This window comes from Psittacula echo (assembly GCF_963264785.1).
Source record: "Psittacula echo genome assembly, chromosome: 10".
Lineage (NCBI taxonomy): Eukaryota > Metazoa > Chordata > Aves > Psittaciformes > Psittacidae > Psittacula > Psittacula echo.
In genome coordinates this window covers 11,292,090-11,319,711 of record NC_137741.1, presented here as the reverse complement: position 1 = coordinate 11,319,711, position 27,622 = coordinate 11,292,090, and the positions used below count along the sequence as shown (strand labels likewise).

General features: G+C 38.1%; 1 protein-coding gene across 2 annotated transcripts in view; it reads right to left on the bottom strand.

Moving 5' to 3' along the window:
- Nucleotides 1–2,120: 2,120 nt before the first annotated feature.
- The window catches only part of SLC12A1 (solute carrier family 12 member 1), a gene marked incomplete at its 5' end in the record, with an annotated part of 44,104 nt that continues 18,602 nt past the window's right edge, over nucleotides 2,121–27,622 (bottom strand). For both annotated transcript variants that reach the window (XM_080625978.1, XM_080625979.1), the window contains 16 exons: nucleotides 2,121–2,705; nucleotides 3,707–3,774; nucleotides 6,467–6,602; nucleotides 8,493–8,579; nucleotides 10,969–11,080; nucleotides 11,306–11,437; nucleotides 13,376–13,519; nucleotides 15,936–16,018; nucleotides 16,864–16,970; nucleotides 18,869–19,009; nucleotides 20,520–20,631; nucleotides 20,720–20,819; nucleotides 22,469–22,624; nucleotides 24,479–24,580; nucleotides 25,530–25,653; nucleotides 26,426–26,533. In XM_080625978.1, the coding sequence (XP_080482104.1) occupies nucleotides 2,570–2,705; nucleotides 3,707–3,774; nucleotides 6,467–6,602; nucleotides 8,493–8,579; nucleotides 10,969–11,080; nucleotides 11,306–11,437; nucleotides 13,376–13,519; nucleotides 15,936–16,018; nucleotides 16,864–16,970; nucleotides 18,869–19,009; nucleotides 20,520–20,631; nucleotides 20,720–20,819; nucleotides 22,469–22,624; nucleotides 24,479–24,580; nucleotides 25,530–25,653; nucleotides 26,426–26,533 (1,848 nt within the window). In that variant the 3' untranslated portion in view covers nucleotides 2,121–2,569. The remainder of the gene's footprint in view (nucleotides 2,706–3,706; nucleotides 3,775–6,466; nucleotides 6,603–8,492; nucleotides 8,580–10,968; nucleotides 11,081–11,305; nucleotides 11,438–13,375; nucleotides 13,520–15,935; nucleotides 16,019–16,863; nucleotides 16,971–18,868; nucleotides 19,010–20,519; nucleotides 20,632–20,719; nucleotides 20,820–22,468; nucleotides 22,625–24,478; nucleotides 24,581–25,529; nucleotides 25,654–26,425; nucleotides 26,534–27,622) is intronic.

The window sequence follows — 27,622 nt, the reverse complement described above, 5'->3', positions numbered from 1 at the left end:
TTAGTCATATTTTTTTTTCTAGAGATGTCAAACTTGTAATTAGAATTCAGTTACTAACATGGTGATTAAAATTCAGCAGTTGTTTTATGCATAATTTATATAAAAGAGGAAGTGTCTGTTACAGAGTGGGAAAGGAGGTAGGTGGACTAACTAGATTTTGCAATTGAAGTTGCAATTTACAATAGTCCATAATTAGTATGCTCTCCAAATTGGTTGTGCACATGCTTCGGAAATTGTGGTGAGGAACAAGAAATAGAAGCTCCTAAGAAACTGCTGTGTTGAGATTTCTTGTGAATTTGTGGAAATAACACTTTCAGATAGTTAAGTGTTCTTGTGTCTAGAGTTTGTGATGCTCATTATAAATCCTAGAAAGTTGTCTGGATACAACTTCTAATCAGTTATGGTCAAAATGTGTATGCTAGCACTTAGTTTTTGATGCTGTTACTTTAGAAATGTGTCTCTTGAGATTTATTCTTGTAATGCCCACATCACAAACAAGTGATGTGTTTGTGAGAGATAATTGCAAATATTGAAAAATTTAAAGTGCCATTGCTGTTTCATGTTTTGAATCTGCCTAGGTCCCCCAGATCAGTTTGGTTTTATGTTCCCTGTAGATTGAGAATTACAGTATTTGGGAATATTTAGGAAACAATACCTGCTCATGTACGTGATTGAAGAGCTTAATGCAGGTGTGTAATTCTCCCAGATCATTCTGCAGATAAGAAACATGCTCACAGAAGGTCTAAATGGTGTCTTCATAAAAGCTCTTCTTCTTTGCATTGACTATCTGGGTACCACATGCAGACTATTCCTGGTTGGTGTCAGAAGTGAGATGGAAACGATGGTGGCAGTTGCAGTTCTACAAAAGTGGAAGGACCTGGCAGTATGCAACAAGCTCCTGTATTGTTGCTAGCATCACTTCCAAGAACGAGAGTAATTTCCTTGTTTTGCAGGTGCAGAATTGAGGTTTGGCTCCCTCAAAGCTGTGCAGGAAACCCAGTATCTCTAGGGAACTTGTGTATCTTGTATATCTATGTCATGCAGTTAAACTGCAAAATGATCCTTCAACCTGGTTGTAAATGTGCAAGAAGGAGCTAAGGAAGAATATTATGAAAAAATATCAGTATTTCGTATCCTACTTTTAACAGATGGAGAGAATAAAACATGGATTGTTGGGCTGCATTACCATGTTATGCTGAATTGCTGCTGTTGAACTTGGAAAAATGAGTGTCAAAATTTGTCTTTTGAGATGGAGTGCTAGATCCTCCACAGGTTAAGTTCTAATAATTCAAGCAAAGATGGAGTTGAGACCTGCTTGAAAATAAACATGTAGTTAAATTCAGGGTCCCCTGGCCTTCCTGGGCCTTAGATTTCAGTCAATCTCTGCAAAGGAGTTACAGAACTATAGTAATTAAATAGCCGCATTCTTTATTGGTCTTTAATTTAAATAATGCTTACACACAGGATATAGCTTTCCCCATTAAAAAGAGAAGATGCTTTTATTGACAGCTGAAATTATAAAGTACTATAATGCTGCAGAATAGAAAATAGAAAACTTACCCAACTTAATAGATTTCCTTTATTTTAAGTTAATGTATAATGAATATTATTTAGAAAGTCTAAAAATAAAAGAAATACTTTATATAAATCAAAAAATAAGGCATTCAACTCAGCTAATGGGGTTCTTGTTGTTTTCTAATCACATAAATCACTGTATATATTACCCCAATGTATAATGCCAGACTGCATTAACCCTAACATTCATAGCAAAAATTGTGAGAGTATTTAGTATTTCACTATTTTCTTTGTAAAATTTAGTTATCACATATAATTATTACAATCATGCATTCTATGCCATGTCAGAGCTTGAAAATTATCAAGTCTTGTCATATAGAGTCTATATTTTTTATATATAACTTTTTTGTTTGTCAATTAATTAGAAGCATTTGAATTAACATAAATTAGCATAACAATTTAGGTAAAAGCATCTGCTGTAGGCATAGGTCTTAATTTGGCAATATTAGAATTAAACAGCATCATGGGTATTCTACTTGCATTGTATCAGTTTATGACTTTGACCTGATTGATACCATACAGGTTCTTTTTCTCTCTCCCAGGTTGGTGCATTTCACTGGAATCCTCCTGTGTGTCTGTTAGCAACTATGACAGTGCAATTTGAAATTTATAGATTCAATGCTTTTTGTATTGTAGCAGTGAATTTTGGCTTTCTGGGGTAAATATCAAAAGCATTTTCAATACCTCTCAAAATTAATGGAATTTCTTCTTTATGTGTTCAAAATATTTGCTGTCTCATGTGATATATATATATGTATTTATGTAGATTTTCCTTCTTTTGCCTGTATTGGTGTAACATCAGCAGGGACCATTTACTTTTTTTCTTTTTTTTGTCTAATTCCTTACTGTATTGCTTTGGATCTTTGAAAAGCTTTCTGTCAAGTAATTAGTTTTTAGATCTGTATTAGATATAAGAGCATCTTTAATAAATCACTGCTATTAAAAACATAGGTGTTAAAATCAAGCAAGGGATATTCTAGGCACTGATGTTTTTCTAAGAATAGAATGTCAGTACATTTTTGTGGTTGCCCCTGACCATTAAGACTGGAGGAAGGTTCTTGGAGAGAATTTCTAGCCAAGCCATGTACAGGTAATCAGACACTGCTCCTTTTCTTGCCACTGGGAGGCTCCTGTTTAGAAAGAGAAAAATAAAATTTGCATTATGAAGAGAAGGGTAGCTCTGATAACATGCATGTCACTAAGTATTAACTAGGAAATATCAGCTATTCATTTACACCTCTGAATGTTCATAATTAGACTACATGATTTTTTTAATCTTATAAAGCACAGAGCTACCATTAGGGTTTAATCCTGCAAGGTCTTGTTCACCTGGTTAGTGTCATTAACATGGCTGGACATGGATTGCTTGTGATTGTAACCCAAAAGTGGTAAAGAAGCATTTTTTGGGTCTTAAAACCCATGTGTAATATCATCTTTTTTTAAAAGAAAAAATACAGTACATGCACAGCGTTGCAGTCCATCAAGTTACTTTCTGATCTGTAATTACTGTGAGATGGGTGTTTTAAAGTACCGGTCAATTTATGGTGAATGTTACCTGATCACCTTTTTTGGAGACTGAATTAATAGAGCTAAAGAGGTTTATCTGTGCATCACAAATACTAATTTATTGAAACTGTGTATAAAAAAAAATGTGGCTCTAACAAAACATTGAATCTGAAAATGGCTTTGTTTTATTTTGTAATTTTATGCAATGCTCCATCCTTGTTCAGTTCTACGAAGTTCCAAGGAGAACTTGGCTAGCAACTCCATTTATTATGTGCAAACCAAAATAATCCTTTCTCTAACTTCAACTTCAAGTTGTTAATAGTTGAGGGAAAATAATGGAAAATATGTATTTTCTGCAGGTAAGTAAGCAGATGTAATCTTCACATCCAAATCTACATGTTAGGTGTTACCTTTTTGACATGAGTAGAGCTTTGTTTTAAGATATGAAGATCTACTAAAGAAAGAGTCATATTCAGTGTAGTATCAGAGAACTCTCAGTCAAAACATACTTTAAAGATTTTTTTTGCCCTCAATGAATTGACACAAGTGTTTCTGTTGCTCTAGTCCAGGATCCATTTACACATTAGATTATTCTCTAAGATAGAACCAAAATCTTACAACTCACAGGACGATGAGGTTGGCTGCCCTTGAGTGCTCTTGTAAGAGTTCATTCAGACGGACTTGGCGGTAACTCTGAAACAAAACAGGAAAAGAAGGAAAAAAAATGGTTAGGTCAGTGACCCTCAGTTCTGGCTCCTTGCGCATGGCTACAGTACCCATTGCTTTCTGCTGTGGCTTTGGCATCATTGAAAGCCAGGTCTACTCTGTGGTCCAGAGTGATAAAGATGTCAAAATACGAGGCTAAGCCATGCTTCTTGATTAGTGTAGCTATGTGGGGGGCAGAGTTGTTCACCACTGTGTAAGATTTCCTGGAAATGGGAATTATTTTTGTACTGATGCAGTACCAGAGCTGGCTCCGATGTAGTTTTTAAGTATTTCTTTGGCCATGGGGTATAGGAACTAGACAGAGACTCTTTTGTGCTATTGTTTGACAGTAGTTAATGTATTAATTCATCTGTTTTCTAAGTGTCCAACCACCATGCTGACAGAGCTGAAAGTCAGTGTGTAAATGAGCATCTTGCCAGAAATTCACCTCTTAAACAAAAGACCTGGAGTTTGGAGTAAGACTTAGCTGCTTTATGTATTGTGTATCTGTATGGACTTCTACAGATCACATAAATGACTGTTACTTTGACATTCAGCCAAGATTGCTTTATGGTCAGGCTCAGGCCCTCAGAGTTTAACTTAACACAAATCATAAGGAGCAAGCGACCAGGGCAAGTTTGTGTTCAGTGAGACTGCAGCATGGGAGATAGATGTATCTTAACTGGTCTAATAAATTGTTCTCTCTTTCCCTGGAGAAGGTAAAAAGCTGTTTTTTCTCCATGCAGACCTTAAATTTGCCTTCTGTACAGAAATTTTTCTGTTCTTTTACATGTGTTATATAGGTAAGAATCTTCGTAATTTAGCCAGTGGTTATCTCATGAGAGCCATCCTATAACATCACCCTTTATCTGTGCTTCAGGGGTTTTCTCTCTTGAATTTTAAATGTGTTCTAATGTCCTTCATGAAATTCTCAGAACTGCCTTACTTCTGAAAAAAAGGGGCACATCTTTCCAGGTGTGTAAGCTGAACTTTTTGTTGCTGTTCTTATTTTATAGAGAGATTTGACATTTTCATATTGCTGGCTGCTTTCAACCTATGGTTTTTTTCCTGGTTCCCTAGTGACCCAGAGAAGACCAGGTTTAATCATGTATTTTTCCCCCCCCGCTGTAATCCTTACTGGTTCTGCACACAAGTGTGTCTATCAGGGGTTATATTCCTTATGTCTTTTATACTGAGACGTTCTAAAGGCTCTGACTGTGAAGTTTTGATGATTTATGCTGAGAGTACTTTAAAAGCTTTCTGCCCACAGCAGAGTACCATAGCTTTATTCTGGTTATCAAATCTATGAAAAAGGTAATACAGTGAGCAGTCAGCTTCCCAGCTGCTGCAGTCAGTAGTATAGTGTGTTATCTTAAATCATCATTGATTTCAGCTTATGTTAATAAGTCAGGCTGTGACCTGTAGCGGCTCTGAGCTCAGGCTCACAATCCTTGCTCCACTGAGGAAGTTAACGAGCACCATAAAGTGGAGATAACTAAACTCTCAGTGCACTCAGGTTAATCCGACAGGAACCGTAAATAAAACTGCTAGATTAATTCTCTGTGAGTTACAGGAGAACTTGTCTCTTAAAGGTGGAAGAGAGTGGAAGAGTTTGCAGTATCCTTTTGGCATCAGCCTGATGAAGCCCCGCCATTCATTACTAAAAAGGCATGTTCCAACAAACTTAAAAGAGCAGCCCAGGCTTGAATTCACCCAGTGGGTCAGCCAAAATCAGCCTCAGAATGCCTCTGAACTGCGGGAGAGCTCCTGTGTTGAGGGCAGGTTTAGTCTTCACTCTGTCATTGAGGTAAGAATCCATGTTAAATCTCGCCTTTGAAAAAATTCCTAGAGACAGTGGTATGGTCTAGATTCAGTTCTAAATGTCACAAAGTAGTGAATGTTTGGAATTGCACTCTTTAAGACGTTCAAGCTCTAGAACAGTGGAGCCCTTTGATAAACCTCTCGGCAGATTAGCTCAGGTTCAGTACAGTATTGTATGGCTTCTGGTTCAGAGGGGAGCTTTTAGCTGGCTGGCTCTGATGTGGGCAGAGCTTCTCATCAGCCTGGAAAATACTAAACATGCCTTACTAAATACTAAATATTATAAATATTTATATAATATAAAACATATATTATATAATATATATTTATATAATATAAAACATATATTATATATATAATTATATATAATATATATTAATATATATTAATATATAAATAATATATTATAATATATATTAATAATATATTATATATAATATATAATATATAATATAAAAATATATATTATATTATATATAATATAATATAATATATATAATATATTAAAATATTATTATATATTAATAATATATTATATATATTATATATTATATATAATATATATATAATTATATATATAATATATAATATATATTATATATATAAATATATAATATAATATAAATATTATAAAAATATAAATAAATACTAAACAAGGTCTTACAGAGTGCTGAATAATGCAATCATAACACATCTCTGTAGTGTTTACAATATAAATCCAATTTGTAAATATCAAGTACAGGTTTGTACGTGTCATGTTTCTAATTCTGTGTCTGGTATTTCAGTTTTCTTACTAATCGTTTCAAACATCTGGAGTGTAAGAAAAGGTGCAGATGTAAAAAGGTAGGCAATGCTTTACCTTCTCCTTGAATGCTTCCAGCTCTGCATCTGTAATTTTCCATGGAGTCTCTCGCTTTAATTTCTCAGCAGTTGTTATATCTTTGCAGCTTTCATGAAGGCGATACGGTTCAATCATCTCTTCAAAGAATTTCCAGCTGAAACAGGAATTACAAAGGAGGCCTTGCTGCAGGGTATGAACTCACTAACTTATTTCAGACATTGTGTATGGCAGGCCTCGCTGACAATAATTATGGCAAAAATATGTGCAAAATCTTTTAACTATTCTTTGCTACATTGTGCTGTAAGTTATATCTGTGCCACTTCAGTATGTTGGGGTTATTTAAGGATAATTAAAAGGTTATTTGAAGCTAATTAAACACTGTGTTTGGCCTATTGGAGTTACAGAGATTTTTCTGCATTTTCCTCAAATTGTAGCAAAAATACTGAAATGAGTTCTACAGTAACTCCAAACTGCAGAATATTGGTACTAATGTCAACAATGTGTGTGGGTCTTCTCATAAATACTGAGCTTTTATTGTTTTAGCATTAGTTGACTGATACATATCACCTGTTTCTCCATTTCAGTAAAACTGTATCTCCTGTGGCAAGGGACTGAAGGAGATGCTGTAGGTTTTTTGCTATATGGAGGCTCAGATTTCTGTTAATTTCCACACTTCTCCACAGATTTTTCTCTCTAAATTTCTATTTGTTTCTTGAAGATTTTGACTGTCATCATCCAGAGAAGCTTATCATCCTTCTGTACTTCCCTTCTTGCCCCTTTGTTTAAAGTTTATGTCATCCCACAGAGATTTCAGGGAGTTTCTTTTATATTATTGTAAGTCTATTTCCATGTGCACTTTATGCTGACAGGTCTCACTGTGAATTGAAACAGGAGGCTGGGCACAGGCTGGGCTTTGCTGTATGGCCAGGAAGTCAAGAGATGGGTTAAAGGCTGTGACATGCAGCATTTAATGTTGCTGCTGCTAAGTTGCCAGAGACTTTGTCAACATCCTGAGTATATCTGTTTCGGTATGTAAAATAGTGATAATCCCCTTATTATGAGTGAAATAAATGGGATGCCAGCTGGGAGAGAGATACAGTGGTCTAGCAAGTGTCTGGCACGATATTTGCTTGTTCTGTTCAGATAGTGCTGATGCAGCAAATATGTTTGTTTGTTAAGGCCAGATACAGACTCTTTTTGATAGCTTTTATTTATGTAGAATCACTGCATAGTACTAGAAAAAAAGAGAAGTATTCTGCGCAGTTCTTTATATATTTAAAAATATTAACTGAGAGATGGAGGGCACTAGTAAGTGACTTTAGGTATCTAGCACCTACTTCTGTCTACATAAAGCAGAAGAAATGGGTGATTTCTATAATGACATGTTTTCTAAAACAAGGACATAAAGGTTTTATTTTTTTATTTAGCTAATATAGTTGGAGGTGGAGCTTCCTGAGCTCTGTTCTACCAACTTCCTAACCTCTGCCTGACAGCACTGATTCTGTAGGTAAGTTAATTTTTAAAAACATTGAACCTTCATTATATTTCAGTGATAGGGGAGTATTATAATAATGTCCTTATAGGAAAGGAGAAATGTGTCTTATGTTTCGCCAGAAAAATATTAAGTTTAGGAATTCATGGTAAAACCCAGAAGGCTAAGTTGGCAAAGATGGTGAGTTTACAAGAGAACTGTGACTGACTGAATGATATGGTGAAGGGAAGTCTGTTGCAACCTAAATAGATATGAAAAGCCATAATGAAATGCCTGTTATATTTTGTGGCTCATAAGTGTGGTGTTTAATTAGTCTGTATGAAAATTAAGTCTTATCAAATCATGAAGAAAAAGGCTGCCTCTAGTTTTGACCTTTTAGGTTGTGGTTCTGTTTGTTTCTCCTGCTCAAGGTACTTTAGAAAATGATTGTAATACATTGTCAGTATTGTTCTTTGTGGATTGTTTTATTTTTTTTTAAATGCTCAACATAAAAGAAACAAGCTCTTGATAAAGGCCAGCTGCTAAGTAATGGGTTTGGGTAATGTTTCTTACCTCTCTTTGCTGGGCTTTATATTGATATCACAAATGATATTAATATCAGCAAATTTTATTCTGAATTTGCTTAGAAGTGAAGCCATCCTGAAAACAAAAAAGAGAACATTTTATCTCAAAAGAGAGAACTGTATTTGAGTGTTTTGCATCAAAGAGCACTCATAAATGAGTTAAGATATCAAATACATTTGTCTCATTATCTGTAACTATATGACAAATTATTTTAAATGCCTTAGTGTTTCAGTTTCCGATTACAGAGCTGGATTGATGCAATTGCTGTAGTATAATTCATATAGCTGGCAATCGATGAAAATCACAAAAAATTGAAATGAATAGAGGGAACGGTGTTTACATTTTGGAAAAAAATGGTGCTTCAAGTGTTTGCAAAGCTTTGAATTATAAAGCAAAAATACTCAAAATGTGGGAGGACAGAATTCTCCAACACTTGCAGAGGGCTTCTGTTCTCTTATCAGGATTCTATGCATGGAGTATGTACAGTACTGGTATGTGTTGGTGAAAATTCGGTCTGGAAGGTTGATGTACAATACTTAACAAATCTTTTTCCTTTATGAATTTGTATTGATCTATTCACATGTTGTCTTTACGTATTGTCATCAAACTAAATAGTTTGCTTTTCTGCCCCAGTTGGTAGGTGGTATAGTTTATAGCTTTGTATGTATTTGTGCTGAGGATAGAGAGGTTTAGTTATGGCAGTTTTGCCTTTGGTTGAAGCACAGTAAGGAACTTGTATTCCCCCCTCTTCTTTCTTTGGGGGGGGGGACTTTTCTTGTGAGTTGGTTTGTCTGTTTGCTTCTGTATGTAAGCTTTGGAATTTGAAAAGGTCAGAAAGATCCTAGGAGCAAACCATGATAAGGTTATATGACCTGAGAATTTACTTGTTGGTTTTTTATAAAAGAACAATATACTGCTTATACAAATTTTGATGTCCCTTCGGGCAATCCTTGTTTTGAACATCAAAAAGAACAGTCTCAACTTCTATGGAAAGGTTTTAATATTTGGGGAATTCCATGTTAGCAAGAGTCCAGATAAATTTAATTTCTGAATTGGAAATACAATGGATGAAACTGTTGTTGGATGTCATTGTGTCAAATGTACCTATGGAATAAAATAGTCACCTGGCCTCCAAATTTGTCTCTTTGAAGGCTTCTGTATGTGGTGGGTAGCATATGCTGTTGAGGAAAGCTAGTATTTAGGTAGAAATGCATACACTTTAGTGTTCTTGGAGACAAACAAGGTTTTTGTCAATTGTACTGACTTCTGTTCACTCTGGCTTTTGTAGGACAAGCAGTGTATAGAGGTGCCAGAACTGCCTCTGTGAAGATCTGTCATGTTTTGACAAATCCCATTGGATGTCGAAACCTCCTAATGTCTCTCGAACTCTGGTGACTTGAGTTCTTAGATCTAGGAGCCAGTTCAGTCCTGAACAGTCGAGTGTGGGCAGGCTGTGGGCAGGGAGCAGAGAATGCTTCCCTGCAGGTGCTTGAGCAGCTGCAAGGCTTTTTTTACCCGGTGATGAGAATAGCCTGTACAAACACTTGTGAATCTCTTCTACAGAAATATGTTAACTTTAGGGTAGTCTTTGCATCTGGCAGAACAGTGGAGTAAAGTTTGCTTTAGGTGAAAGGAAAAGCTTAAGGGAGCATCCCTGTGGCAGCTGTCTTTGAGACACTGTGTCATAGTCATAGTGATCCTGGCTAAATTCTAACTCCTGTCCTTGCACCCATCGCTCTTGTTTTCCACTGGTATCTTGGTTGGATATGTTGGTTTTTAACTCACTACATGGTGCTGCTGCTTTTCATTAAGCAGTCACTGACTTCCATCCCAAACTGGCCTGCTTCCACCAGTGGTGAAGTGGCTTTATCTCTAGTGTGCAAAGTGCTTTGGAAGGAAAGGTCATCATACAGTGATGATGAAAATAAATTTATATTAGTACCTTTCATTTGCTTGGATATGAATGATGATGATGAAATCTAGGCTTTCTTTAAAAAGCTAAGTCAAATCAACTTGGTCTTAAAGTTCATTAGCTTGCTCTTTAACTTCTTTACGTTTTACCACAGTTAATCACATTTATGTGAGCTATCTGTCTATGGTATTTGCATATGAGAAACTTCATGTGCAATTTCACTTATTATTAACTGGACAATCTCATGTAAATCCCATAAAACTAATTATATTCTCATTATAGAGTGCAGACCACTGCTCTAGAGAAGGCAATATGAGCTATTAATGGGAAAAATTGCTGGATGTGAGTTTCCTTTGGTAATTACCATTTACATGGAGCCTTGAGGGCTGTGCCATAAGCTCAGCACCTTTCTATCAAGTACATAATTTTTTTTCATGCTATGCACAGCACAACAAACCAGTTGTGCTGAGAAATTCCCAGCTTACTGCTGTATATGCATTATATTCATCATCAATTCAAACTCTCTAAATGATAAAATATAGTTATATTTACACTAGTTTTTCTTCTTCAATCCTATTGACTTTTCCTCCAGTGAAGATCCTTAGTTTGCAATTTCTCCACTTCTTCCTTATGGTTAGAATGTAAGGAATTAGGATTGTTAGACCTGGAAGAACATAGGAGATTGCAGGAAAATCGTATTAGTGCACTGTGTGGTAAAAATTCCATCCTCTACTTTGGCAGTGTTGGACATAGGTTATTCATAAAACATTTAAGGCAGATAGAAAATTGACTGTGTAATCTTAAAACAGTTTTGTGCAAGTTGCCAAGTCTGTTTTTGTATTTGGTAACAAAAATCTCTCTCCCTGCAGTTCTTACTCCAGTTCCTTACCTCCATCATCGAACAGCCACCAAATGTCAATTGAACCTTTTCCTTGCTTCTTTTTAAATTGAGTGCTGGCTTCTAGCAGCTTCTGATTGAATTCACCCACATGCATTGACTGCATTGTGTTAATGGTGCTGTCTGTAATGACAAAGAAAATACATGGAAGGATTTCTGACAAGTGAGGCAACAAGTACCTTTAGGGAGCCAAGTGGAGAGAAAGCTTTAGGAAAATGAACTGTTTCTGGGAATTTCTATACTTTAAATCTGAAAAGAAATTACAGTGCAAGTGCTGTGGACTTCTAATACACCAACACACACAGAAACCAAAGTTTGTGTAACACGTTCTTGCTAGATTGTAACATCTTGAGAAGGGTTACCTGATTATTTGTTTTCTGGATCTTTTTAGTTAACCCAAAGTTCACAGGGACCTTAAAAAACAATTGGGAAATATCTGAGAAACTTTTAGAAGGAAATGGCATCGTTTTGCACCACTTACAAGCTCAGCTGTCTTGTAAAATACAGAGCTCCCTGAAACGCACAATAACGGTGAGGAAAGAGAGCTAATGGGGTACAGCAAGAGCACAGGTGAAGCTAAGACTGAAAGACAGAAAACGTAAGTATATATATGGCAACTTCCCTGTGCTTGAGAGGATTGTTGTTAATTGAAAATAAACTTGGTTCTTGCTGTTTGCTTGGCGGGCTTTAAAAGGTGCAGTCTTGCCTATGTGCTAATAATATCTTCTCTCATTCCATCTTTTGAAGACTGCGGCTTTATTACTGCTTCTCTTTCGATGATTTCAAAGAGGCTGTGTTAGAGCAGTATTTTAAATGGAGCAGACAGGCTTCCTTAGAGGTTTTACTCTGATCTGCTTGTTTGGGTTTCCTGTATTTCTAGAGTGTGGACAGGATAGTTCTAAAGCAGCTGTTGGTTTTCTAGCATCTGGGCTAGAAGATGCAACAACTCTGGGTAAGATGAATGTATAAGTAAAATGGAGAGGCAGAGATATTTATTAACATCATCTATCTCATATATAGAGCCAAAGTGTGTAATATGTGTTTCCTTTATGCCTTTCTGAACTAAATTGAAAAGGGTAGTTGAAACAGGGGTGCATATTCTTGTGGTATTGTTATAAAAATATATTCTACTGAAGTCTGCAAAATGAACTGGAGTCTGCCAAGTAAAGAATAATGACATTTTATGTTTTCAGTCTGTAGATCTTTTTGATACCCATGGGAGCTGTGTGCACAGCCAGATGTAATAGTCTCTGCAGGTGAAAATTCTGAAAACACTTGCCTGCATGCAGGCATGGCTTCAGGTGGGTCATTATCATTGCAGCCCAGCAGCTGTGAAATGAGACCTTTAATTCTGGCTGTATTTCTGTATCATTTTCCTTTATCTGAAGTGTAATTTTGATTTCATCGCCTATACATTTATGTGTTAATTAGTTATTTCACAGCATGTTGTATATGTGCTTTCAGTCCTTTTGCCACCTTCATTTGTGCATTTTTAGGAAATTATGCTCAGGATATAGAGCAGTAGTGCTATTTTTACCTGTTTTTCAGCTGGGTACTGGGTTTGTGTGTGTGTGTGTGTGTGTGTGTGTGTGTGTGTACGCTGAGGAAAGTGAGATTGCTTGTTCCCTGAATATTGTGCATATGTTCTTGTTTCCTTTAAAAAGGAGGAAAAAAGGCTTTTGTTTAAAAACTGAAAACTTGCTATTAAAAAATCCCAACAAAACAAACCCCAACCTGTTCTATATTCCTCAAACTTTAATAACCATGTGCTAATTTTGACAAATGGAGTTTAACATAAGCTGAGCTGAGAAGCTCATATAGCAAATGAGGGGGAAAATATAGTTGTCTTGTATGAGGTACCATGTCCCACCAGCAGAGGACTCACTCTGTTCTGCATTACATTGTTGTGGCCACCAAGTCAGATTTGCACAGAGTAGGTCCTGTTCCAGGGGCTTATATGTTGCTCAGGAGTTTTTGCCTTGGAGTCAAAGTCCCATTTGCATATTGGTGACAATCTGATGCACTGAAGGGTCAGGAAGAAGTTGTCGTTTTGGAACTTACCCTTTTTTGTTTCATGTTTTGAGATATTGAGTGTCCTGGCTTTTCTGAAGAATCCACAGATGCCACTTTTCCCTTCTTCAAAATCATTTTCTTTAATGGTAGCTTCCAGTGCCAGTCTCTCCTGCTCCAACTTCTCCAACTCCTCTGTATAGTGGGAAAAGTAAGGGAACTGATAACAAATAATTTTCTGTTTTAAATTAAATCACTGAAATAATGGTGGTGATGTAATTGTTGTGGTACTTTGCACATAACATAAAGCTGCTGGGAGGAAAAACTATTTTAAAATGCTTTTTCCTTGCAAAGCAATAGGGAGGAGGAAGCTGAATTCATCTCTGGAAGCCCTTACTTAGGGTGCCCCCACCTACAGCAGTGTTGTGTACTGAAGTGCTATTCAGCTGCTCTCAGATTTCCTCTTTCAAATCAAGTTCAATATTACCCTATTTCATCTTTACGGCAGATACTATTTATTGAGTCATGTTTGTGGATTTGGTTGGTTAGTTTCTTTCCCCAAGAATTTGAAAACACAGGAGGAAAGCTGTTTTTCTAAAGTGAGAAAGCTGAGGTATTGACTTCTATTGAACTTTGAGACTCGGAAATATGTAAGGATGCAATCAGTTTCTATGTTGAAATGTTTCTAATGTTTTAGGGTTGTCTTTTTTTGTGTTTGGTTTTTTTTTGGCATTTGCTGCAAAGATGGAAGATTTAGCTAACCAAATCTGTAAATTCAGTAACATAAAAGAACAGTTTAATCTTAGCAATATTAGACTTCTGTTGAGCAAAACATATCACGTGTTACCATGGAATATATGCATGTGAGACATTAATTAGTATGATCCAGGCATTTGCCTGCAGAAAGCTTTTTTTTCATAAGGAAAGCTTCTATTTGAGTAATACATGAACTAAGAGTGAGGTTAGCTCATTTGAGACATTGTGAAACTAAGCCTTTGCTAAACTAGGCACTGTTAGCTCTGTTGGCAATCAAATTTCTTTTACTTTAGCATCCATGACAGCCATGTGCTTCTGATTATTAGACATGATGATGGTTACTCAAAACTAAAATTACAGTTTCTCTATGAAACAGAATACGTATAATAGAATACTGTCCCGCCCCCCATAATCCTAATTCTTTCTAATTCATTTTGTCTTAATGCTTGGAGAACATTTGTTAATTTGCAAAGTTGGTATTCTGATGTCTGTGTCTTCTGAGAAGTCAGTTTCTCAAATCAAGCAAAGAGACAGGCAGATCTCTTTCAGGTATCAACAAGGAGGAGAAAAAAAACCATGGTTAGTTTGGATTTTTTTCCGTAAGTCCCTGTAGTTTTGCATCATAGCTCTGCGCACACAGCAAGCTGCCAGTCTGCTGGGTAAGTGTTCATTTACCCTTGCTTCTTAAAGTAGTCTCTGGCGCCTTTTAATTCTAAGGGGTGATCTGCTTTTGAGAGTTACCTCCTCCTGGAATCTGTCCTCTTTAATGGGGAGATAATTTTCCTTATAATTAGCAAAGGCACGTCCTTTCTGCGTGTTCTCCCCAGCAGGTATGAGCGTGGTCTGTGCCTCTGGGAAACGGGATAAACTGGAGGCAGGTTTGCAGCAGGCGGCAGCAAAGAGTCGCCAGTCTTCTTACACTCGCCTATGTTCCTTGTCTGCAGATTTTATCTAATTCATTTATAACACAAAACATTTATCTGCTGTGGAGGACAAAGGATGCTAGGAATAATGTGCAGGTTTAGGCGGTATCTGTCTGCTCAAGTGGCCAAACTTTTGAGAAGTGGGAAAATTATTGTACTGAAAACCTAGAGAATTGTTCTGATGGGTTTTTTACTCTGAAGTCATGCTCTCCCCAGGGTACCTGAGGAACCAGTTACCAGTAACAATAACTCTGTATCCTGAAAAAGAAAATCGAAGGCCACCATTGTATGTCACTCTTGGAAGCCCTTCATTTAGGTGCAGCTTCCTGCATGCTGTCTTTGTCCATGCAGATGGCATGTCTCCCTGACTGGCTATGGTGTGGAGGGAGGTTTTCCCTTTCCCCCTCAGATACGCACCACTAACCTAAGGAAGGATGAACAAAAAGGTGAAAAATAGAACTGATGTTTTCTGTGGATTCCAAATTTTTGCATGGGTGGGAATTTTCTGGATCTCAGCATTCCACAGATGTGGTACCAAAAGTGCAGCTTCCTGATTCCCACTATTCCCAGAGATCTCTGGTAGGCAGAGGGAGGCGGATGTGCCAGGAGCAGGAAGGAAACATGCCAGAGTGACTGGTTGCTGTGGCACAGCATGATTTTACTGCTTTAGTCTCTGCCTGTGCAGGAACTGCTTTGGGAATTGATTTCTCTGGTGTGCAGAGCCCCTTAATGTGTGAGGCTTGGCCACCTTCTGTCACTGCCAGTGATTCTGTAAGGATTTCGGGCAGGATTGAAACTGTAGAAGCAGTAACTTGGAAGTTATGGATGTAGGAACTAGTCTAGAAACCAGGCAGTGACTCTCAGAGTTTCGGTCAGATTCCTTCTTACGCATGTAATCTGCATAGATATTCAGCTGCTGAGTTACCACATACCTTGAACCTGGAGGACATGGGATATATCAAATCCTTGGCTAATTCTGACAATAATCATTCCGAGCTCGAAATCAAAGGCATCACTGAAAAGGAAGAAAAAGAAGAGTAAATATTCTTTAGCATTATGCATGTCAGTGAGGAAAGCTACTTTGAGCAGATCAGTCCCAGGGAGGTGTTACTGCCATGTATTAGGCTGCTGTAGGTAAAATTGCAGAAGGAACTGCCTAAGCTTAAGTACTATCAACTTTCTTCCCTTACTTAGAAGAAGGGTATCACTGGGCATGGGAACAGGTAGGCTGAAATGGGTCTTTCTGACAATGATTTTTTAGGATCTAGGTTGCCATTGGATAAGTTTTTTTTTCCTTTCTCAGAGGACATAACAAAGCTGGGCTGGGTTTAGTTATTCTTTCACTCAATGTAGCTTTACAGCTGAATTTTGAAGAAGAATCCATGAGAAGCCGGTTTATAAATGACTGTTTCCTAGCTAAATCCCAACCCACAAAGCCTGCTGAGCCATAGGCACACGTGAGATTTGAAGCAAGGCTCTTCCTCTGTCTCCTAGGCTTTAAAGAAGAATTCCACGATGTTCTCTTATTCCCTAAGAGAATGTCTGTACATTATGGGTTGTTTTTCTCCAAGCTCCTGCTGACTAAAAATGAGAAAATGCAGTTCTGCAAAAGCACTGCTGACAGCAGTGCAGCTTCTTTATGTAGCATTGTCAAACCGCATCATCTTTGACAGTGCCAGGTGTTTGGTAAGCAAGTCTCACTAGGTGTGTGAAGCCTTTTTTAATGGGCAGAAACCTCTGTTACAGAGCTAACATGTGAACTCAGATTTGTAGGTATTTGTTTACATTGTTTCTACAGATCAAATTCTGTATGTGAATGCTATATTAATCTAGTCTAAGAGGAGTAAAAAAGGGACTTACTGTATAACACCCACATAGTTTTCAACTTCAGTAGCAGTGGCATTTCTCCAGTCCTTCTTAAATCCAATCACCAAGGTATTTGGTTTCATTCTACCCAACCCTGAGGCCTAGCAATATTAAAACACTGCTTGAGAAGGTATACACACATGCATTTACTGTAAATGAAAAGTAATGGCAAAAGATAACTGAAGCAATGTTCTGGAGACACTTACAATGAGATTGCATTTCATGAACGTCCTTCATGCTCATACCCATGCAGAAAGCAGAAAGATTAGCTCTAAATCATTCCAACTATAAATGATTTTAGATGACAGAAATGTAGTTTTGCTAAATTAGCCTTCATTTGCATTTCTTCTGACATGCTCTCATTAAAATGGTTCAATAACTTGGAATCAAGAGAGAGTTCAAGCACTGTTTGTATGCTCATTCTAACATAATAGCATAAAGCTCTTATCAGATTTGGAATACTCAATAGATGAACTGGGTCTGAAATCCCTTAAAACACTTCAGATATGCAGAGAAGGCATATCCTTTTAAACATATAATGTTGGGGGTTTTTTGCCTTGAACTTAGGAAGTGTTGCTGTTCTATTTGCTGTATTCTTTCCAAAAGATTATTCAAAATTAGCTGAGCATGCTTTACAGGTGAAGTTCATAATCAGGAAGAGCAAATGATTTGTCAAGACATGAGATTGCCTCCAAAACTGGGCCTGGATGCTAAAATCTGAACAAGTAAGGGTTGTCAGATTTAGATTCAGCTAACCTAATTCTTACAAAAATCTAAACACTCAACATATTGGGAACCTTCAGGAGGAGACCCACAAATACACCAGCTTGTCAAGTTGTTACACTTGCCAATTTTTACTACTAGCAAAAAGAAAATAGGTAAAAACTGTTGGAACTTTGGTGGTTTTGGGGTTATTTTGAGTAGCACTAATACTTCTGCACTATTTACATTGAAATGAATAATTGGTTGGCAGAGCAGTGCAGATGTCCTAAGTTATAATAATTATGATGTGGCTTTCCTCTGCTGGAAGGGAATTATCTGTGGTCCAGTAGTTCACTTCGGCAATAGTGTTCAAGTAGTAATGGAAAGGAAGGATCATCAGACTGTAACAGTTCTCAAAAACATCAGAAAGATCTCCTACTGAGAGAATGTATAAACCCAAGATGAAGTGTCCTTGTGAGGCTTTGATAGAACAAAGGGATCTTTATTAATGATATTGCATCTTGCTCAATTGTACTGTTCATTCAGCAAGTGTACAAAGAACCCTGGTAGGCTACCAGTGGGTGACCGTTGCCCAGAGTATTTTAGTCAATTCCCTACTGTCTCAGTTTGCACTGGTGTCTTTTCAGCAGTGTATTTTGTGCAAAGGATAGGAATTTTCTCTACACTTTGCCTCAGTACCTGTATATTTAAATATTCATATGTGTGAGAGAGGGAGATGGGAAATATGAAAACAGCGTCTCTGTGCCTTCATTAAGGCCATTTTAAATGGACTGTTGGAAATGATCTGCTGTGTTCTTAGAGTAATAGAAAAATGTTGCAGAGTCTTTTATTTAGATGGCCTTTTCTCTGTTTGCAGAAAACGTATATTACATATTTTCAGTCTTCAATTAATGCAAAAATATTCTCAGACATTTAATATGCTGCATAATACCAAACAATCGACTTGATTTGAAGTGTATCAAGTGTTGGCTGCATAGGCAGTCAAATGTTGCCTGTAGCTGCGTCTCTTTTTCTTTTTTTTTTTTTTTTTTTATAATAATGTTTTGTTCATTTAGGAGAGAATCAGTCTGCCTTGTCTCATACTTCCATAGCCTAGAATGAGACATCTTTATGAAATAACCTGTAATATAATATACGTGTACCCCAGAATGCCCTTTCTGTTTATAACATTATTCACATACACACAGGGCTTCTTAACAAGTAAACAGTAGTGCTTTACATGAAGGGATGCTTTGATGTAACACTCATCTGTGTGTTCTGTAAACAAAAAGCTTACTTGAAGTAGACTTTTGACTCCATCTCTGAAGCTGTCAGCTGCCACTGCTGTATAAAAGGCTTTTCTTTTGTTCTTTGTGAGCCAAGCCTGCTTTTTTGCCATGCCACTGTTCATCTCCTTAACACACAGCTTGCGTGGTCCCTGCATGATACAATAAAATACTATTAAGAAGGCTTTGTATTATACATCACACAGTGATTTTGAAGGAGTTACCTAGTCTGCTATGGGAGCAAATGAAGAGAGTCAGAAAAATACATTTCCAAAAAGGGTCTGCAGAGATTTGGCCCTTTGAATAGAACTGTGCAGCTACCATAATTCACATTCTGTTCAAGAGGGCTGAGGCTGCTAATGCTACTTAAATATAGTGATTTTGACAGAAAGAAGGACTACTATGCATTGTAACATCTTAGAAAAATATCTAAGGTACAATGAAGCATCCTGGTGTGAATAAGGTCCTTCCCTGACTTGACTATGTAAACAAGTCTCAGCAGATCTAAATGTACATGGTTATACTCCTTTCTACTGATAGTTAGAGAAAAGGGATGTTGCCATACAATTAAACATGCAAATGCCTTTGTCACCAGGGCCTTCCAGTGGTCGTCTGATAATTTAATGAGACAAAAATCCAACGCGTTCAGCTCTGGGGCCTCCAGGGTAAGGATGTGGACCTGTTGGAGTGCGTCCAGAGAAGGGCTATGAATATGATCAAAGGGCTGGAGCACCTCTCCTATGAACAGGGGCTGAGAGAGCTGGGGTTGTTCAGTCTGGAGAAGAGAAGGCTCCAGGGAGACTTATTGTGGCCTTTCAATACCTTAAGCATGGCTACAAGAAATCTGGAGAAGGACTTTTTACAAGGGCGTGTAAGGATAAGACAAGGGGTGATGGCTTTAAACTAAAAGAGGGAGATTTATATTAGCTTATGAAGAAATTCTCTTCTGCGAGGATAGTGGGACACTGGCACAGGGTGCCCAGAGAAGCTGTGGCAGCCCCATCCCTGGCAGTGTTCAAGGCCAGGTTGGATGGGGTTTGGAGCAACCTGGTCTAGAGCAAGATGCCCCTGTCCATGGCAGACGGTTGGAACTGAATGAGCTTTAAAGTCACTTCCAACCCAAACCATTCTGTGATCCTATACTTTCCAAAACCCACTGCCGCAAAGCAGTGACAAAGCTGAAAATAAGAGCTTGGGTAAACGGATTCTTGCACTATAATCCTTTAAGTTGTTATTGTGTTTTGGGGTTTCTCTGTTGTTTTTTTGTTTGTTTGTGTGTTTTGGTTTTTTTTTTTTTTTTTTTTTTTTGTAGTTGTTTTTGTTGGGTTGGGTTTTTAAAGCCTTGCTGTGTCCACTTAAAAAACTCAAACCAATCTTTCCTTATAATGCTTTATTTTTTTTCAAATGGGTTTTGGTCCATCTACTATGAACTCTGAAATACATCTCAATGAGGCATTTGCCAGCAGGCTGTGTATCAGCCGATGGCTTTCTTGTCAAGACTTATGACAAAATTAATTCTTAATGCAAATCTCTTTCCTGGTCTGCACTGCCGCCCGTCAGCACCAGTGAGAACATTGTGTGCCGAGTGAGAGTGGAATGTGTAATGGAGATCTGCAGCACCCACTGGTGCTGGATATTCAGTTTTATATGAGTTGACCTTACCGTGTACACTTCACAACAGATGCACAGCCCGTTGTTCTTTGTGAAAGTATGTGTGATGTCTAGCAGAGCAGGCCTGATCATAGGAGCTCCTGTTAGTGCTATGCACTGGGGTCTGTTAGGAGGAAAAAAAGAGGTTGTTATTTACTTGGGTGATGTACTCATTCAGAATAAGCCATTCTACTGTTCACTGGAAATCTTACCTGAAGTTTTTCACATGATCTTCCACTGTAGTTAATGCCAGAGCGCTGTCTAAGGCATTAACATAGTAAAGAGCCTGTGTAGAAGAGCCCCAGTTTACATCTGCATACAGTAAAGATAAAGAATACGTATTAAACCATGGGCTTTTTCCCTATGTTCTATTGCAAAGATCAGTAATCACATTACATGTGAGCCAAAGCAGGGTATGTTCTCTCGTGCTTCACACAGAGCTATCATTTTTTGCTTCATAATAGAATAGGCTTTGCTTGTGTGATGCAAAACCAAACACGCAAATAAATAATTTCATGCTTTATGTAAAAATAGGAGGGAATGTTCTTCCTCTACTTAAAAACTGTTTCCTTCTCTGTTCCAGTAATTTTGCACCCTTTTCCCATGTATGAAATCATGTATTTGGTGTGGGATTTCAGGAAGGTCAAATTAAACCAGTAGGATGAACACTGCTATGTCAAATCAGCTCTGTTCTGTTAAGGTCTAAAATTGTTATTGAAAACCTATTTTGACATATACATATTTTCTTATTATTGTGCAGTTGTTTGGTGGATGGAGACAGATAAGAAACAGCTTTCCATGCTTCGAGATCTACATGAATGCAGCTCAAGTCCCATTATGCTATGATACAAAGCTAATATTTAGTGCAAGTGGAGGTTTGTGTACAGGTCATCTTATCTAAGGGATATTAGTCTTTTCTGAACCCTTTGGTTGTTGGTAAATAAGTGCTGAGCAGAAGTCACTCTCTTAGAAAGCAGGAGATAGATAGCTTTTGCACAGTGTCTTTAGTGAATTTAACCAAGCTTTAAGCTGCTACTTTGCAGCAAGGACACTGGTAATATAGTAGGAAAGGGTAGATATCCTCAAATGCTTTTGACAACTATCTTGTCACAGGTGCATTCTCCTACAGCTGATGATATTTACAGCAAGAGAGTCATAGACCATCCCAGTGGGTGAGAGCACAGGTAGTGCAGCAATATACACAGAAAAGAATAACACAAGCTCAGACCAGGTGTTGCTGTCCCAGGCTAGGTGCAGTGAAAGTGTATCTTTTGCTGGGAAACTTGCCTCTTTTATTTGTATTATTATTTTTTCTATTGTAGAAGTAATTCAGACGGTTAGCACTGAAATCTGGACCTGGGTTAGTCTTGTCCTAGCTATGGATAACCACTCTGTCTAATCTTGTACTAGTGTTGCATTGGCACACAGATTTCTGAGGACAGCTCCTGTGATCTGCTGAGCTACTAAGCAGTTTTTTTCCGATAGTAAACTGTGCTCATCTTTCTTGATTTACTGAGGAATAGTAAGGAGGTGCTGGAAGATGGTCAGTTCATGAATAGTTCAGCTTGCATTTTTGTTGTAGAATGGGCAGCAGGTTTACATTTTGAGTGAGGGCCCCAGATAAGTCAGCTAAGAACACAGCAAAATTCAGGTGTGTGGATGGAAAAATATTATGAGTGATACTCAAGTAAAAGCCCAAATGTAGTGAAGACATGGTAGGAATAAACCTGTATCCTGCAATGTTTACACAACCCCCTGAACTGTACTCAAAGTGTCTGTTAAACAGGCAAAATTCACCATGATATCATCTTAATCTGTACTATATACAGTGGGATTTAATGGGATATAAAGAAAGTATCAGAGAAAAAGTAATGTCTTACTCTGTAAGCAGAATTAATTCCTGTAAAATTCAGTCTGGCTGTATAACACATACACAAAACAATAGTGATCTGTGCCCTTACCTGGTTTCTTATATGTTACATAAATATATAGAAAGAGCTCAATGGCATAAGTGATGAGAGCTGCCCACCAGTTGATGACAAACATGACACCACAGCACAGCAGGGCTCCAAAGAGTGACACCCACATGTTATAATATCTGAATGCAGGTCTCCAGCCTGTTTAAAGAGAATTGAAGAAATTGGAAGAGCATAAAATACATAGATCAAATGGTGATCCATTGATTCTTTTGTATATACAAACCCACGTGCAATTTGTTTCAGGCTCTGTCAGAAGGGGTGGGAGTGATATGTACAAGTTCTTGGGCAGTGTATCAACAGATACTCTCAGGTGTTTGCTGATGTAGATTTCTAGACATATGAAGTACTGGGTCTTACAAGCTTTTTACTACGAACCTTTTCCAACTGCATTGTCCAGCCTGGCTTTGAGTAGCCATTCTGGTTTTATGTATTTTTTTGCCAAATTAAAACTCACTGGTTCAGAACTGAAAATAGATTTTCCTGTAACTCCAGTTAATTGGCTACTGTGTCCTTTTGATGCATATACATAAAACTTCTTAATGGGAGTTAACACTTGCTGAGAGGAGAGTTTTATCCCAATACCATAAGTGCACCTGCCTTAAACATGGAAATTGCCTGGCCTCACTGCAGAAAAATAAAATCATTTGCAATTGACTTTAAAAAGACATTATTCCTGCTGCTCTTCAGCTGCAGTACTGAATCCATCCCCAGCTAGCAATTAAAATGATGAGGCAAGCAGTGAGCCTCCATGGGTTGCAGGTCTCTGCCAGGTGTTCTATAGAGCAGACTCTGGAGAAGGGAAAAAACACAGAAGAGAGAAGAAGAGGCTAAGCAACCCTATCTTGGATCATCTTTGTAATGAGCGAATGGGAGGGTCCTGCTGTGAAGAAATTTGCTGTCCTGCAGCCTTGCAATTATGATAATCTATCACTGTGAATTGACAGAAAATAACTGGAGGAAATGAGAAAAGAAAAATGGCTGCACTTTTGTCTGAAATGTTAAGTAGTGGCAGACTAGAGTCTGATGCAGTCAGATGAAGTCTACAGAGGTAATTTTTTTTACTCGGCTCCAAGGCTGTCTGCAGCAGATCTGCATTTGTTCAGCTGTGCAGGTAATTAGTAGAAGTGCTCATCTTTTCTGCCCTGTGAACAAATGGCACTGTGCAGATCTATAGAAAGGAAGCTGATGGAGGTGTTAATGTCACTACTGCAGTTTCTTCACACTAGAAGTCAAAAATGTATCGCTCCTTGAATTGAATAATTGATTCACAATGGCAGGAAATTGTCTTTATTGTGTGCTAAAACCAGTGTTGCTCAGATGATTGACTTTAGTCCTTAAGGTGTCACCCCTTCATTCATGAAGATGATGAGAATTATTCTGCTGTGGTGATGCACAAGCCTGAAAGCCAGTATGTTCCCTTGCTGCACAAGTGTGCTAGCCTTGAACAGGACCTCATTGCACCTCACCTTACAATTCTGCTACTAGCAACTGCAGAGCTCTGCTGATGCTTTTTGGTGGACCTGGTCTTGTTCTACATGTTCCCTTCCAGATGGTCTTACTTCTAATGCAATTACTGTTCTTATGAACCTTCCTGTAAATTTCACTGTAGATTTGGAGAAGGGCATAACAGGTCCCCACTATACCTTGCTTGCTTTATGTGGCTAGAGTTGGCATAGGTTTTTATCCACCCACGTTGTGTGATAGTGAGGAGGTAAAAACACCCTGAGGAGGAACTTTGCTGCTGCAGTGGAATCCACCAAAGTCTTTTTCATCCTGTACAACTGTAAGGAATGTAAGGACTAGAGCCATTATTTTTTATCTTTTGGACATAAATAAAGTCTCATCATATTCCATGAGAGCAGTAAAACCTCAGATCACATAGCTTAGGTATTTTACAGGGACTGCAGCTTTCTCTGACATACAGTCAAAACCTTGCAGAGAGCAGGCTATGAAGCTGACATCTAAATCACTGGTGAATGCAGACTCACTCACCTGGAGATTTTGCGTATGAGGCATGAAAGCAGGAGAAATTAATCAAAGCATATGAAGCCAGGAAGAAATTGGAGATGATGGGAGCAATGGTATTCAGTTCAGCTGCAAGACAGACACAAGTCAGACATAGGCACCAGTTCCCTAGACTGTGGATAGCTTTTTCCTGATGATGTATTAAATCTGTCAGATTTTTGGGCACTGTCAGAATTTGTCTTCCAGGAATAGCTTGGGTATTTTCCTGTGGTACTAATTTAAGGCCACCTTGATATATCTTCATTCATATTGAGTAGTGTTTGCTGATGCTGATTTTAATAACATGATGTGCTATGCAAAGTTATACTTGATACTCTGATTCTACAGACTGGTTCTTAATGATGTAGAGTTGGTGTAAATTTCAGAATTAATTCATTTTTAATTGAGAGGACAGATGCATTTTACCAAAGACACAGAGTTAAAACTTACTGTTTTGCCTTTTACATGGTAATCTGAATTTTCTATACTAAACTTCCTATTTGCTTAGTGTCACACAGTTTGCATTTCAAATATTGGAAAAGCTAATCTTAAAAATCACCTAAATATGATAGCAGGGATTTTCTACCACCACTGCTGGCAAACTGGCATTTGCTTTGAGGCTGACTGTGTGGAAGGCTTGGCAGAGTAGGCTTCCTAATTAGCTCAGAATTACCTTTGAGCTTTGTGCAACACAAACTGGAAAACTGTTTTCAAAGTTGGTGACTTTGCCTTATGTGATACAGTTCTAAGCACTGCCCTCGTCCAGCGAGTGAATAGGAATTGCACCTATTCTGCACCTTTGAAGATGAGGCTTGGTGGCATTACCAAAGATGTTAGTAGACTCTGCTGCTTTGGGTTTTTTTTTTTTGTCCTATTTAAGAATAATGGAATTGCTACCAAGGCTTTGAGTGCGCTTGGGCTTATGTCAGAGCTTACCTGACTGGTAATTTTTCCAACCATAGCTAATAATTGAATTAAATTATCAGTTCATACCATTTCAGAACATGAGATCATAGTGGTTGTGTAACAATATACAGACCAATCAAAATGAATGCCATAGCGATCACGAAAGTGAGAACATATCCTCTGATGGGCTCGTTGTTTTTTCCATATCCTTTGGCAAAGAAGTGAAGCCCTGTGTACACATTGTCCTTGCAAAGAGCCTGGTAGACAAACCAGAACTTAATTCTGTTAGGCAGTGCTTTCTTGCTTCAGAAGTTGTTTGCTGTCTGTGAGTGACAGTTTGCTAAGCTTTTGCTAAACAAAAATTAAGACTATCTTTGTGCTTCAAGTGCATCTACTGCTATGGCATGTAAACATTCAAATAAGGTGATATCCTGCTATATTATTATATAGTGGGAAAACAGGATCACAGCCATTCCATATTTATTCAGTGCTTTAAAGAAATGATCAACTGAATAGCTAAATAGAATCTAAATTGGGGGAAACTGAAGCACAAATCAGTGATTTGGTGTAAGTTGTGCAGGTTATCTTTCTGTCCCATGCCCTCTGTTCCCATTCTGTCTGCACTGCTGCTGCCCACACAGCTTCTGGATAGCCTGTTTGAGCGTATCTGCCAGCACCTGAATTTTATGGGCCTGAGGGCTCCTGCATATTGCTGGCACTCCTGTGCTTACAGGATGGTTTTCTGTAAGAAGATAGGAGTGGTCCTGAAAGTATCCTTGAAACTATCTATAACAAGCACACATATATCCTGTAGCAAAGCTGAGCTCTGACCAAAGGAACATTATCACTATGAGGATAAGACTTGCCTATTTCTGTAGAAGAACATTCTACATACTGTTTTCCCTGCCTCTTCCTCCCAAGTCTGTCAGTGTTGTTTAAACATATATCACATTTGGCACATAGACTTCAACTTAATTGTATGTATTTGAAGCAAAACAGAATAAAATAAAATGGATAATTTAATTTTACCTGGAAAACTTTGGGTGCACTGACAAGAGATGCTAGAGCTGATGACAGAGTAGCAGAAAAGATGCCAGCTGTGATGAGAGGACCAAAACCAGACACCATGCTCATCACCTTTAAGCAAAAAAAAGAGAAGATAATAGTCAGGCTTGCATTTGGATACACCTTTTGACCACAGACCCATTTAAGTACTCAGTTTCTACATGTCTCTGCTTTTCACAGTTCTAAATTCAATATGCTACAAATCAGCTGTGAAGTAGGGAAATACTATTATTCCTGTTTTAGTGAAAAGCAATGGAGGCATAGACAAATTTTTGTACAAGTATACAGCTGTCTGCTGGGGCAGATGAGTACTCTCTGAGATTTTCTCACCTCCTTTACTAACTGGTTGCTGTAAATAACAGCCTCTACTTGATGGTAAACAGTCAGCTTGTAGCAAGAAGTGTAAATGGAAATGGCAGGGGAAAGCACCAAAGTATAAAATGTGGTTGGAGGCTCTTGCTTTGGTTTGGTGGGGTTTTTTTTCTTGATTATTTAACATGGCTAAAATAGAGAGAAAATGCCTGAATGTATTGGCTTAGCAGTAGTGCTGGATACAGTAATGAGGCCTTCCTCAGGCCTCCCAGAGGGGCTGCACTGGTGTCTGCAACTACTGAAGCAAAAGAGTTGTTGAGAAACACCAGACAAGAAAGCTAAAAGATGAAGTGGACAGATGTGATTGCCAAATGCTTTTTGGTGCGTAGGAAGTACTCCAGGAAAGAAACCAGTTTTTCCTGCAGATGTGTCAGATGGAGACATAATTGTTTTTTGGCTTTAGTCGGCAAAGGTAAATGCACAAAGTTAAAACTGTTTGGCTGTAGGGAGGTCACCTATTTTAAGGATCACTCTCGGCCTAAGCAGCTGAACTGAGGTGAGAGTGGGCACAACAAATGATAAAGAAAGGAAGGAAAAGCAGTCTATGACAGGGGCAGCATATCCCTTTTAAGGTGGTTACCCAGCCCTGTCATTTAGCAGAGCCAGCTGGGAAAAAAGCAAGTGGCTTTAAACACTAAAAATGACTACTTGAAAAGCAAGAGCAGGTGGGTGGTGAGCTCCCCTTGCAGGCCCTGAAGCGCAGGGGCTGAACAGACATCTGGGGTTGTCAGGCTGCAGAAGAGCTGCTTTACTTTGATGCTTTGCCTAAGCTTTATTTTGAAGAATAAA